This window comes from Salmo salar, chromosome ssa12, assembly GCF_905237065.1.
Source record: "Salmo salar chromosome ssa12, Ssal_v3.1, whole genome shotgun sequence".
Lineage (NCBI taxonomy): Eukaryota > Metazoa > Chordata > Actinopteri > Salmoniformes > Salmonidae > Salmo > Salmo salar.
In genome coordinates, this window is record NC_059453.1 from 63,134,834 (window position 1) to 63,148,758 (window position 13,925).

Sequence of the window (13,925 nt, forward strand, 5' to 3'; positions counted from 1 at the left end):
TCTAGATCGGGTGAGCAGAAGGACTTAAGTTCCTCTATGTTATGATTACACCATGAGTCGTTAATCATGAAGCATACAACCACGCCCTTCCTCTTCCCAGAGAGGTGTTTATCTCTTACTCTCTTAGGCTGATACAGAGAGACTCATCCATGCTTTTATTACAGTTAGGCTTAGCTACTGTAATGCTCTCCTGTAATGCTCTTTTAGTCTTTCAGTTTTAAATTGTTATTCCTTTTTTTTTAATCCTCATGTTTCTTGTGCAGTAAATATTTGTTTTTATTTTCATTTTTTGTATTAGTTTTTTTTCCTGTGAAGCACATTGTGTTGCATTCATGTCTGAAATGTGCTATATAAATAAAGCTTGATTTAATAACGGGATGAAATTTGGATACCCAAGCTATAGTCTTCTGTAGCTATGCGCAAATGACAGTATAGAGCCAAACCTACCAAGTTGATGATTTCTAGATTGTTTTAATTATATGCCCAGACTTTTCACTATTATTAGGGTAGGTTTATAGGACTACTGTTCAACCCCTATTGTATGTTATTCTCACCTTCCAATATTTCATGAATTGAATATTGTAACTTTCAGGATGAATCAAACCAATATATTTAATGCGTAAAAGCTTTCCAAACTTTTAATTTGTTATTCATAAATACTTTATGAGCCCTAAATAATATACAAGATCAGACTATTTTTGTATCTACCAATTGGTGCTTAAAATGAGACCAATATGTATGTATTTACATGGCTTTCTTTCATTGGTCCCTAATATTCTGAACCGTTCTCTCCATATATTCTAGTAAGTCTGTCAATGTACTGAAAACGCAATTGAATAAAAACTCCAGCAGAAAATCTGTTGGCCAGCAAGTGGGAGGATTTTCAGCGGTTAAATAATTTCTATTCAATGCGCACAAGGGAACCATGCCTGAAATGCTCGTTACGCACCTACATACAGTGCCTTCGGAAAGTATTCAGACCCCTTGACTTTTTCCACATTTTGTTACGTTACAGCCTTGTTCTAAAATGGATTACGTAAAACATAATCTACACACAATACCCCATATATGTCAAAGCGAAAACAAGTTTTTAGAAATGTTTGCACATTTATTAAATGTAAAAAACAGATACCTTATTTCCACAAGTATTCAGACCCTTTGCTATGAGACTTGAAATTGAGCTCAGGTGCATCCTCTTTCCATTGATCATCCTTTAGCTGTTTCTACAACTTGATTAGAGTCCACCTGTAGTAAATTCAACTGATTGGACATGATTTGGAAAGGCACACACATGTCTGTATATGGTCCCACGGTTGACAGTGCATGTCAAAGCAAACACTAAGCCATGAGGTCGAAGGAATTGTCCATAGAGCTTCGAGACAGGATTGTGTTGAGGCACAGATCTGGGGAAGGGTACCAAAACATTTATGCAGCATTGAAGGTCCCCAAGAACACATTGGCCAACATCATTCTTCAATGGAAGATGTTTAGAACCACCAAGACTCTTCCTAGAGCTGGCCGCTCGGCCAAACTGAGCAATCGGAGAGAAGGGTCTTGGTCAGGGAGGTGACCAAGAACCCGATGGTCACTCTGACAGAGCTCTAGAGTTCTGGTCTGTTGAAAGCAAGATTGAACTCTTTGGCCTGAGTGCCAACGTCACATCTGGAGGAAACCTGGTGGTGGCAGCTTCTTGCTGTGGGGATATTTTTCAGTGGCAGGGACTGGGAGACTAGTCAGGATCGAGGGAAAGATGAATGTAGCAAAGTACAGAGAGATCCTTGATGAAAACCTGCTCCAGAGTGCTCAGGACCTCAGACTGGGGTGAAGGTTCACCATCCAACAGGACAATGACCCTAAGCACACAGCCAAGACAATACAGGAGTGGCTTCGGGACAAGTCTCTAAATGTCCTTGAGTGGCCCAGCCAGAACCCAGACTTGAACCCCATCGCACATCTCTGGAGAGACCTGAAAATAGCTGTGCAGCAACGCTCCCCATCCAACCTGACAGAGCTTGAGGTTATCTGCAAAGAAGAATGGGAGAAGCTCCCCAAATACAGGTGTTCCAAGCTTGTAGCGTCATACTCAAGAAGACTTGAGGCTGTAATCGCTGCCAAAAGTGCTTCAACAAAGTACTGAGTAAATGGTCTGAATACTTGTGTGAGTGATATTTAAGTTTTTGCTTTGTCATTATGGGGTTTAGTGTGTAGCTTGAGGGGGGAAAAAACAATTGAATCAATTTTAGAATAAGGCTGTAACAATTTGGAAAATGTCGAAGGGTCTGAATACTTTCCGAAGGCACTGTAAGTAAGGTAAGTCTGAATTCCAACTACTGAGAAGTGTGTAGGAAAGGCGTACATTTCCTAAGTCTGAATCGGGCCCAATATGGTTGCTGTGGTGGATAAAGTAAAAAGATTATGCCAAGTTTTCACATTACTGTTACCATGGAATTACATATAAGAACTAGTAATTATTAAATGAATAGGATCTTTGTGATTGTACCATCATTCTCCTTTCTGACCTCCTCCATCTGGTACTTGGTGATGTCAGCTCCACTTTCAGATCAACCACCTGGCTCTTGTAGATGGATAGTTCAGTCTGTGTTGCTCAGCTGCTCTCCCTGCTTCAACACGATGACCCCTAGGTTGTGCACAGTGTCTCTGAGGTCTTCCAGTTTAGTCCAGATGTCAGGTTGGGTGTTGGTCTGTGTGTCGGTCTCTCCCTGAACCCAGACACACAGCGGCAACACCAGTGGAACTACAGAGGACCTCATTCTGACAGTACCAACACCGTCTAGTGTACCTTCTAGTGTCAAATTGATTTCAGGTCATGAAACGTAGGACCAGCACTTTACATGTTGCGTTTTATATTTTTGTTCAGTATAGACGGGTGTGGCCAAGGCCTTCAAAAAGAGAACATTTGTGGATAAGATTATTGGTCTTGGGAAACGTGAAGCTGTTGTTTATCTTAAGTTATGTGTCTGCGTGAATTTCTATTTCCACATGACAGACTTCATCTGAAAAGAAACAAAATGAAGTGTTTACTTGCAATGACTAATATGTGATTGTTTTCCAATAAAAAAAACGTAGTTGAATGCACCGACTAAGTCACTCTGGTTAAATGACTTAAATGATAATGTGTGTACAACATTCACCACCCCAACATACAGTGAGCCCCAAACCCACCCATCCAGTCAATCCTTGTGAACTCAACCCCACCATGACCCCATGGTTAGTGACCCCACGGTGACCTTTGACACTGTCTCTCCTCAGGCTGATCAAACACACCAAGCAGCTTCTGGAGGAGAATGAAGAGAGGCTGTGTATCAAGGTCCTGCAGACCCTCCGAGAGATGATGACCAAAGACAGAGGATATGGAGAGAAGGTAGGACACGAGTCACAACACAACACGCCTTACCTTACCTCCATCAGCAGCCCCGAACCTCGAATACCACTGCTTCTCTCCATCACAGTATAGTGGTGTCGATGACCAACCCTATCTAGTTTCTACCCTTCTCTTTTTAGGATCGCTCACATTGTACGACTCATCAACCAGTGTGAGTGTGTTCTTTTTATTCTGATGTGATACAGAATGATATGGATCTACATGATGAGTACACAGACACACACACACACACACACTGAGCTGGTCCAGGCTAGACTGACCTCATGAATACTTGGCTGGACACTAACTCACCAGCACGGTCTAATGAAAGCATTTATCTCTGAGGTCAAGCAGGGAGATATAACCCCCGATCTTCCTAGAAAGGGAATTGGCTCAGAATGGATGGATCTCGCCTTTACTATTATACCAATTCTTTCCGTTGTGTCAAACACCCTTTACTAATGAACGTATTTTCTAAAGTATTAAATGTGTACTAAGATACACATCACATGAGTGCTTTAAAGAAGCTCTTTATGTACCGTCCGACTAAAGTTTGTGTATGCTTCCTAATGTTGTGGTGTGCCCTGGTCACAACTGATACAGCAGCAGCCTGTATCCTCCCTATGCTAACCAATAGCTGACAGTACCTCCGTCATTATGTAAGAGCAGTCATAGCTTTTAGGAGGTATAGTTGATTCGGGGCGGCAGGTAGCCTAGTGGTTAGAGAGGTGGCCCGGTAACCGAAAGGTTGCTAGATTGAATCCCCGAGCTGACAAGGTAAAAAATAAATCTGTCTTCTGCCCCTGAACAGGCTGTTATTAACCCGCTGTTCCTAGGCCGTCATTGTAAATAAGAATTTGTTCTTAACTGACTTGCCTAGTTAAATAAAATAAAAAATTGTACAGCCTTCAAAAGAGATCATTTGGTTAAGATTATTGGTCGTGAGAAGTGTGAACCTGCGGTTTATCATGTGTCTGCGTGAATTTCTATTTTCAACTGACGGACTTCACCTGAATAGAAAAGTCCAATAAAAAGTTAATGAGAACAAGGGTCTACTTGCTAAGACTGTGACATTTCTTTTTTGTTGTTGTTCCATCTAATGATGTGGTGTGCCCTGCTCACACTGACACAGCAGCCTGCATCCTCTCTATGCTAATCCATGGCTAACCCTCCACCCCTCTCTTCTCTTTCAGCTCAGGGCCTTTGATGATGAGATGGATATGCCTGAGGTTGTCCCTCTTTTTCTTCTACTTCTCTCTCCCTCTTTCAGTTGTTCTGTGAATGTGCCTTGTCCTCTTAAATGTAGGTCTGTGATTGTAGTTGTGGATGTATGTGGTGGTGAAATGTGTCTGTAGGTAGTACGCCTGGGGTTGTAGTGGTAGTTTTGGGTTGCTTTCTCTGTCACCCTCTCTCCCGCTCATCCACCCGCTCTCCTCACCCTCCCAATCAGTAAGTAAAGGTGTGGGTGGGTGGGTGTGTGCGCGTGCCCATACGTGCATGTGTGTGCGCTTTACCCAGTAGTGTTGTGCTGTTCCAGGGTGAGTCCCATGCTGGTAGGGCAGGCTGCCAGTATGTGTGTCCCAATCGGTCTCTCTAAGGGCTGTGGAAAGTGTGCACTAGTTCCATTTAGGAACATCCCTCCCTATTTCACTAGAAGGATGAATGGAGCTTTCAGGAAGAGCTTTAGTCAATGATATTGCAGCACCATGCCGTCATGGACAGGACCAGGAGTTCTTTCTGTTCTGGCCCTAGTCATGGACCACTAAGAGGAGAGTGTGAGTTTGATAGAATATTCTGACACTTTCTGTTTGACCTAAATGCATTTGTGACCGGAAATGTTGGCTTCTCATGTGTGTGCCACTTATTTATCTTCTCTTCCTCTCTCTCTTTCCCTATGCATTCTTCCTTTCTCTCCATTCTCTACTTTCTATGTGCAGTCTGAGCTCATGGCTGTTTTAGGGTGTTTCCCCTGCCTTTCCCCAGGGTGTCAGTAGGAGGCACTGTAACAGTGTATCTAGGGCTAGGAAGGTGTGTGTGTGTGTGTGTGTGTGTGGCTGCGTCCTAGTTCTCCCTGCCTGTGAGCTGCACGATCCCTGGGCCGCTGCCAGCTCTGGGGCGGTGGTTACATAAGAACCGGGTCGGCTTTTTTTCCTTTTTCCTGGAACCCAGCCTGCCTCTCTCTCTCCTTGCTTCTCTCCTTGCTTCTCTCCCTCTCTCTCTCCTTGCTTCTCTCCTTGCTTCTCTCCCTCTCTCTCTCTCCTGCCCTCCACTGATGTGTGACCTTCAGAGGTAATTGCCAATAAAAGTGTGGAGGAGCAGTATACCAAAAGACACTGGCTGTGCCTTTGCAGGAGGGGGCCAAGAGGGGATATGGGGGGGGGGGGGGGGCTATATGGGGTACAGGGTTGAGGGGGGGTATATATCTGTCTACAGCCCTCCCTATCCACACCGGTTTGATGCCCCTCCCTCCTCTGATGTAATAACGGCAGTATGAGGAAAACAAGCCAGCCAACCTCGCCCACCTTCCCTTCTCTCGCTAATACCTCTCCCTCTTTCTCCCTGTTTCCTTCTCTCTTTCCTTCCTTTTTTCCCCTCTATTTATCTTGTGTGTCTCTCTCTCTCTCTCTCACGTTTTCTCAGTATCTCTCTCCTTTCTCTCACACTCGGTACAGTCCTGCAGACACTTACACTGTGTGTGTAGTCTAAGTGGAGTTGGCAGAGGTTGTTTCCGTGGTGTGTTAGTGTTGGAAGAGACTCCCCACACAGCACAGTGCAGACACACACTCCTCTCTGTGATTAAGCAAGAGGAATATATGTGGGTTAAAATGTAGCTTGTCCATAATGCACATGAACATATATGTGTGAGCTGCTCTAGAATATCTATGTTATGTATTCTTAATTCTGTTAGGACCGGGAACTCACAGGGCGTCCATGTCTGTTCTAACCGAGCACTAACTAACTCAATTCAACACATCATGGGCTTGATGATAAGTTGATTAGGTGAAGCTGAATCATGTGTGTTGGTGTTGGGCCAGAACAAAAATGTGCTCATTCTGGTTCGCCACTAAATAAGCGTGTATTTTTGGTTCTGATGGGGTGCGACAGTTGAACTAATAGAGGCATCTATAAGTGATATTCTTCTAGAATCAATGGGTATCAAATGGATAAATAATACAAATGGATGTAATAAATAATAAAAATGGATGTAGCAATCTCAGATTTCCCCTTTAACACCTGGGCCCATGATTTAAAGAGGAAGGAGGCAAATCAGTGAGAGGGACCTGGGCTCTGGTCAGGAGGGTGTAACGTCACAAAGCCGTCAGATATAAATGTTTTCGAGCAGTTCTGATACTCTGTCATGTAGAATATGGAATTGTGTCAGCTCTATACATTACATATCTGCAACATTCTGAACTGTTATTTTAGCTGAATAGGTCCTTTATAGATGACTGACTATGTACAAAAGTAGTTCCGGTCAATTGTTGACACTCACCGGACACTTGGTTGGTATTGGCCTTGGCTCAAGAGCTTGGGTGGACGAGATGGATTTAATTTTACAAGTCTGAGAAAAGCAGATTAGTTGCAGCGAAAATGACAGAGAGCAACAGACATTTTATTAGGTTTCCTCAATGTCTTTATTGTGTTTGGAGAACTTTGGACAGTGGGCAGCCAAGCGGCAAACCCCAAGATCCATTTCAGTCAGCAACGGGTCTGAACATGACTGTCTCCCTCCGCCTGCTAAAACACAAACACATGGACATGCACAGCACACACACCAAAAAAACAGCTAAAAGGGGAATGTTTTTGCATGTGTTTTCTCTTAACGTGGAATCTGGAGATGTGACAGACACCAGGGGCTTGCCGCGGGGAGATTCCAGCTCGGTGGAACGATTGTTGGGGAGGATGTGGTGAGCATGAGGGGTTGTTGTGCGGTCGCTGTGGTCGGACCATGGGCGTTGGGGAGAGAGAGCGCAGATCTGCTCTGATCAGCAGGCTGTGTGACGGTGGCTGTCTGGCTTTGATGTGGTCATACGTTTTGAAGGAAACAGTATGGTTATGTAAACTTAACTTGCTAAGTTAGATTGAAATCTTCTTAAGTCTTTAAGTGATGTGTAAAAGGTAACATAATCACAAAGTTTTAAGGTGACACAAACATGCTTGCCTCTCTATACAGACACATACCAGATATTCTCAGGCTTATCTACCATATATTGGATATACAGTAGGAAAACAGTATACTATTCCAACCCTCACACACACACACACACACACACACACACACACACACACACACACACACACACACACAACCTACACACACAACCTCTCTAATGTAGCCAATTATAGGCCTGCCCTCAGCCGCTCTTTATTCCCTCCTTCCCTGTCTGACCTTGTTTCAGGGGGCCATGGTTGTGCTGGCAGAGCCCTGTGTTGTGATTTGTTGTGTTATTCTCTCTCTCTCTCTTGTTATGGTGACAGATGGGTTTTCTAAGCTCCTGTGTGTCACTGAGCTCCATTATGTAACTCCCTCTCTCTCTCTCCCCTCCACCCCTCCCCCATCCACACCTCCGCTCCCCTTCTAGTGTTTCTGCATCTTATGTAATTAACATGATTGCATGGGAGCGTGATCGGACTCCAAACAGTTGCTAGCTAACAAGTATCCTGTACTTCCCACTGTGGCCGCACCTCTCCAAAAGGCCAAGGATCCACATGAAAGAGAAGAGAACCATGGATTACTTTTATTTGTGCTGTCATTTGTACAGTAGTATTGTACTTTGCTGAGAGTAATGTTGGTCTGCAATTCGTTATATGCAGTGGTTCCAGAGAGTGAACTGTTGATTCTCTCCCCCACCCCCCCTTTACTTCCTGATTGATAGTCATCATCACCGCTGCTGACCCCTCTCTTTGCTTTGACCCCCTCCATAACCTTCACACCACCCCGCTCTAACCAGTCAATGGCATGGCACAACCCTATAGCTGCCCTTTGCAAGTCAATCATTTATAATATTATTAATAATCTGTTATTAACCCTGTGCCTGTGTATGTTGGCCGTACCAACCCTGCATGAGGAATAACCCTGTGTTTGTTTCTGTTGGCCCGCTGTGCTGTGCTAACCCACCTTACTGCACCAGCAGCTGGATCTCAACCAGCCACAGAAAATACTGGATGACCAGAGGAGGGTAGGTACTAATCCTGACTGTAACATGAACACAACCTTAAACCCTTAACCCCAATTTAACCTTAATAAACTACTGGAGGATCCTAACATGAACATAACATCAGAAAAGGGTAGGTACAACTGGCCAGGAACATAACATGACCAAGATAAACCCCTAGCCCTGAACGTAACTCTAACCTAACAGAAGCTCACACATTCTACGATCAAGACCGACCGTAGAGATTGCTATGCTTTCCCCCTAGCCTGAACCCTTAACCCGTCACTGAACTCAACAGATTACCAACTCCACTGCAGCCCTTACCCTACAGTTGTGGTTAGCTGACTTGGCGTCCCCCATATAATTGGCTTAGTGTGTTTGTGTGTGTGGAAAGGATAAGCACAAGTGAAGCCTGTATTTCAGTGGCATTGTCTTAGCAGTTTGTCTCTAACACGAACTGGTTACCGCAATCGAACACAGATGGACCAACTCACACAACATATGCTACCTTCCCACCTCCGCACACTTGTTGTCTCGAAGGAAATAGGGAGTGGAAGACAAAGATGTGGAGCGTGATTGGATGTTTGGCTCTCGATGTGTGATTGTGTAGTTTGTTTCACACAATGCCCAAACAATGTCCATTTATCTGCCCCCTGCCGATGACAGATAAGGCTCTGTTCTCCGTACTGCGTGGGTTAGCCCATCTCTGTTAGCTGGAGCATTACCATGGTAGCAGGCTTTATGTAATGTCGCTGTCATTCTCAAATGCACACCCACGGCTGACTTAACACGCACACACTCTGCCACCTCTCACTCTTTTCCCTCAGTTCCCCTCATGGGAGGTCTGTCAGGTAACGTGTGCGCTGCAGTTGCCGTGGCAATGGCAGAGTCGTGCAGACTCCCATTGGTGGCTGGATGAGTCATCATTGCTACGTCTTGGGAGGGCAAGCCTGTCTGAAAACAGCTAGGTCCCGAACTCCCAAAGCAGGACGCAGGCTCACTTTTACCAGAGATAGAGATATAACAAGCTCATGACTTATTTTTACCTGTGTTATTGAGTGTTTATTCAAAATGTGACTGAGAATGTTGGGAGAGTAATAACAATATGGACATTTAGCAGATGCTTTATCTACAGCGACGTAGGTAGCCCATGCTGATATCAAACCCAGAACCCTATTCAAACCAAAACAAGCGAGCCATCTGAACTCTAATCTTCATCCTTGCAGGACTATGTGGGTAACTTAGAGCAGTACAGTTCATGCACACAATGTTTATTTGGTTTGGCTTGGCCTGAACCTTCACTCTTCAAACCACTTTAATCAATTCAACTGGGCCTCATTGGCATGATGATGCGTATATGGTGCTCATAATGTACACTGTATAATAAACTCCCTCTCAAGTCTCCTTCTCTCTTACATCATCACACTAATACACCTCCATTTTCTTCTCTCTGTAGGGTGAGGCGTTGAGGCAGATTCTGGTGAACCGTTACTATGGCAACTTCCATAGGAGTGGTGGGCGGAGGGACAGCCTGACTGCCTTCAGCAACGGAACCCTGGTTCCAGTAGGGCCCAGCAAGAGCCAATCAGGTGAGAGCATCTATCTCCGAGCATCTCCCCTATATATAGTATCTAGTATATAGTATCTCTATCTGTCATCTCCTCTGTCTGTCCTATTCGCTCTGTCATCTTATTTGTCTCTCTGTTTGTCATCTTGTCTGTCTCTCTGTCTATCCTCTTCTCTGTCTCTCTGTCCTCTTCTTTGTCTCTCTGTCTGTCTTTCTCTTGGTCTCCCCATCATCTTCTCTGTCTGTCCTCTTCTCCGTCTGTCCTCTTCTGTCTCTCGGTCTCTCTGTCCATTGTTTTGGACGAAAAGGTTAACTCTCAGGTCATTTTTATCCCATGTTGCATAAATCACCCCACAATCATATGAGCTTGTTTTGTACATTTTTATGTAACTTGTCACAAACTGTAGTATGAGTAATTTGCCAGATACAAATTAACAAAATGACCCTAAAATGTAAAACAAAGCAAGAGTTTCTAGTGCACACAGAAACCAAGCATGACAATGTTGCATATTTTTCTGACCTAATTCTGAACTCTGGACCTCTGCCCCTTCCAAAGAAAATGATCTTTATTTATCACGCAGATAGCATCACTTTGAGCGGTGGAAGTCTGTGCATGGTAGATAGGGACATTTATATTGTTCTGCTAAAGAAGTGTATGCATGTCAAGGTTTCTCAAACAGACCTGCTCATTATCTCTCTGTTATATAACCAGGAGGTAGGTAGGTAGGTAGGTAGGTAGGTCTGTCTGTCTGTCTGTCTGTCTGTCTGTCTGTCTGTCTGTCTGTCTGTCTGTCTGTCTGTCTGTCTGTCTGTCTGTCTGTCTGTCTGTCTGTCTGTCTGTCTGTCTGTCTGTCTGTCTGTCTGTCTGTCTGTCTGTCTGTCTGTCTGTCTGTCTGTCTGTCTGTCTCATAACACTGTTATTTCCTCATGATGAGCAGGTCACTGTGTGATTGATCTGACCACACTATTTCAAGTCAAAATATTGAGACAATTTATCTCCTCACACAGCTTTTCTCATAGAGCTCAGTTGAGAACTACTCTGGCTTTTTGGGGAATGAGGCCTGTTGAATAAACCATGATAATAGTGTAGCTTATTTCTATGTAGTATTAAGAACATGTATGAGTCAGTCACCAGGATGCAGAAGAAGTGTATCACACTTAACATGGTGGCAGCTGTACACGCATATGGAATGATGTCATATTACCCAGTTATAGCATTTTTAAGTGCCTATGTTCATGTCAATCAATGTAATATGTAAGTACTGTTACACCACTATGCCTCTTATGGGAATGAGTAATAAGACTAGTTCTTGGGTCCCTCCCTCCAAGCCTTATTACTGTGTGTGTTTGCGTGTGTGTGTGCAGTGTGTTTGCGTGTGTGTGTGCAGTGTGTTTGCGTGTGTGTGTGCAGTGTGTTTGCGTGTGTGTGTGTTTGCGTGTGTGAGTGCAGTGTGTTTGCGTGTGAGTGCAGTGTGTTTGCGTGTGAGTGCAGTGTGTTTGCGTGTGTGTGAGTGCAGTGTGTTTGCGTGTGTGTGAGTGCAGTGTGTTTGCGTGTGTGTGAGTGCAGTGTGTTTGCGTGTGTGTGTTTGCAGTGTGTGTGTTTGCATGTGAGTGTGTTTGCGTGTGTGTGTTTGCATGTGAGTGTGTTTGCATGAGTGTGTTTGCATGAGTGTGTTTGCATGTGAGTGTGTTTGCATGTGAGTGTGTTTGCATGTGAGTGTGTTTGCATGTGTGTGTTTGCATGCGAGTGTGTTTGCATGTGTGTGTGAGTGCAGTTTGCATGCGTGTTTGCATGCGTGTGAGTGCAGTTTGCATGGGTGTGAGTGCAGTTTGCATGCGTGTGAGTGCAGCGGGTGTGTTTGCCTGCGGGTGTGTTTGCCTGCGCGTGAGTGCAGTGGGGGTGTGTGCCACTACTAAAGGCTGCCATGGGTGTTGTCATTGATACTGGTGTTAATCGCTCATAAGAAGCATAGTAGGCCCTCTTATACATTCAAATAAAAAGGTCATTATTTGAAATGTGGCTAAAACTTGAATTTGCTTTCCAATTATATATGCAATTACATTGTAAATTAGTATGTAACGGTTTCACAATGAAATACACATGTAGGCGACTGCCTGGATGAGTCCACTTCCCTATTTTGCACTCTCATATTTCGCCAGACATTCCATTGTGAATTAGTAATTTAGAGGTATCTATAGATGACTGTGGTAGTAAGATGTTAGATATAAGATTTGAAACCTCTCCTTATCCTTGTAGATCAGGGAAAACCACATTCATAATCCTGACCCTCCACCTCTGTCCCTCCCTTCAGGTCTAGGTGGTCCGGGAGCCCTGAGTCGAGGGGAGATGAGCCTGGCAGAGGTGCAGTGTCACCTGGACAAGGAGGGCGCCTCTGACCTGGTCATCGACCTCATCATGAACACCACCAGTGACCGTGTCTTCCAGGAGAGCATCCTATTGGCCATCGCCCTGCTGGAGGGTGGGAACACCACCATCCAAGTGAGTCATAGCCAGCTGCCAATCATAAGGATGTGGGTTTGTCAGTAATGACTGAAGCCTAATAAATACCTGAATGATAAATCAAACCAAACATTATTTAAAGTGCATTTCACTACCATAAACAACATACATCATTGGTCCCAACATCCAACACACTTCATAGATGAGGAAAAAGAGAAAAAGATAAGTCCATGGATTGAGACTATCCAGGTACTGGCCTGCTCTGACCCTGTACAAGGCAGCCATTTTGCATTAGTCCACACCCCTCCCTGCTGCCTTAGAAGGGGTGGCCGGTAGCCTCAAGGTTCGAGCGTTGGGCCAGTAACCAAAAGGTTGCTTATTTGAAAACCGGAACTGATAAGGTGAAGAATCTGTTGCTGTGCCCTTGAGTAACGCACTAATTGCTCTAGGGGCGCTGTGCAATGGTGACCCTGGCTGTGACCCCACTTCCTGCGGGTCGCTCAGGGGAGTTGGGATATGCAAGAAACACATTTCCATTACCCACTTGTGTGTAACAGGACAAACATAAACACCCCAAAAGTATTATTATTATAGAAGAGAATGTCTCAGCATGCCCCACAACACTGCTCTACTTCTCCTGACAGAGCTGAGCACACAATAAAGACCGAGTTTACTGTCAACTTTAAACAGTCCCATGAGGCCAAGGGGAATGATTGAACTGAATCTGTGAGGCACATGACACCTGCTCCATAAAGCCCTCTGGATTGTTTACAAGGGAGAAATATGATACTTCTCTGCAAACATAGGAGACATTTAGTTACGTGTGTGTGCATATAATGTGTGCACAAGCCCGCTGCATTTATGTTTGCTATCAATCTGTCTGTCTGCTCCTCTTTGTCTGTGTGTCTGTGCTTGCGTAAGCAGGGGCAACTTGCGTAATCAGATTAGGAGGGAGGAAGCCACTCTAGCAGAGATAATGTCCTGACTTCCCACGGCTGCAGCCTGTCTGCCTGTATCCCTCTTTGCCTCCCTCCCTGCCTGTTAGCCTGGCTGCTGCAGAGAGAGCACAGAGTATCACGTGACCAGCGTTACATAAGGCCTGTGTGAATGAACAATGAGGAATGTCTCGGGCATAAAAACATTTCAGCCCTCCCTCTTTCTCTCTTTCCCTCCCTCTCTTTCTCTCTCGACCCAGACTGGGTCATGCTGGGCCTCTGGAAGTGGGGCAGTAGGGAGAGAGGGGGGGGGGACTGGAAATAAACTGGAGCTCTTTATTACATAGTTAATTTGTTCTGAAACACTGAGTGGAAATTTAGAGGGGGAAATACTGAAGTATTAGCATTTAATGCTAAAAAGGGG

At 44.7% G+C, this 13,925-nt stretch overlaps 1 protein-coding gene across 5 annotated transcripts in view; it reads left to right on the top strand.

Moving 5' to 3' along the window:
• The window catches only part of LOC106565476 (inositol 1,4,5-trisphosphate receptor type 1), a 169,290-nt gene that overhangs the window by 106,714 nt on the left and 48,651 nt on the right, over window positions 1-13,925 (top strand). For 2 of the 5 annotated variants that reach the window (XM_014132695.2, XM_045691637.1), the window contains exons 38-42: window positions 3,271-3,382; window positions 4,576-4,611; window positions 8,515-8,562; window positions 9,995-10,127; window positions 12,418-12,605. In XM_014132695.2, coding sequence (XP_013988170.1) covers window positions 3,271-3,382; window positions 4,576-4,611; window positions 8,515-8,562; window positions 9,995-10,127; window positions 12,418-12,605 — 517 coding nt within the window. The remainder of the gene's footprint in view (window positions 1-3,270; window positions 3,383-4,575; window positions 4,612-8,514; window positions 8,563-9,994; window positions 10,128-12,417; window positions 12,606-13,925) is intronic. The other 3 variants (XM_014132696.2, XM_014132697.2, XM_014132698.2) reach the window with 3 other exon arrangements.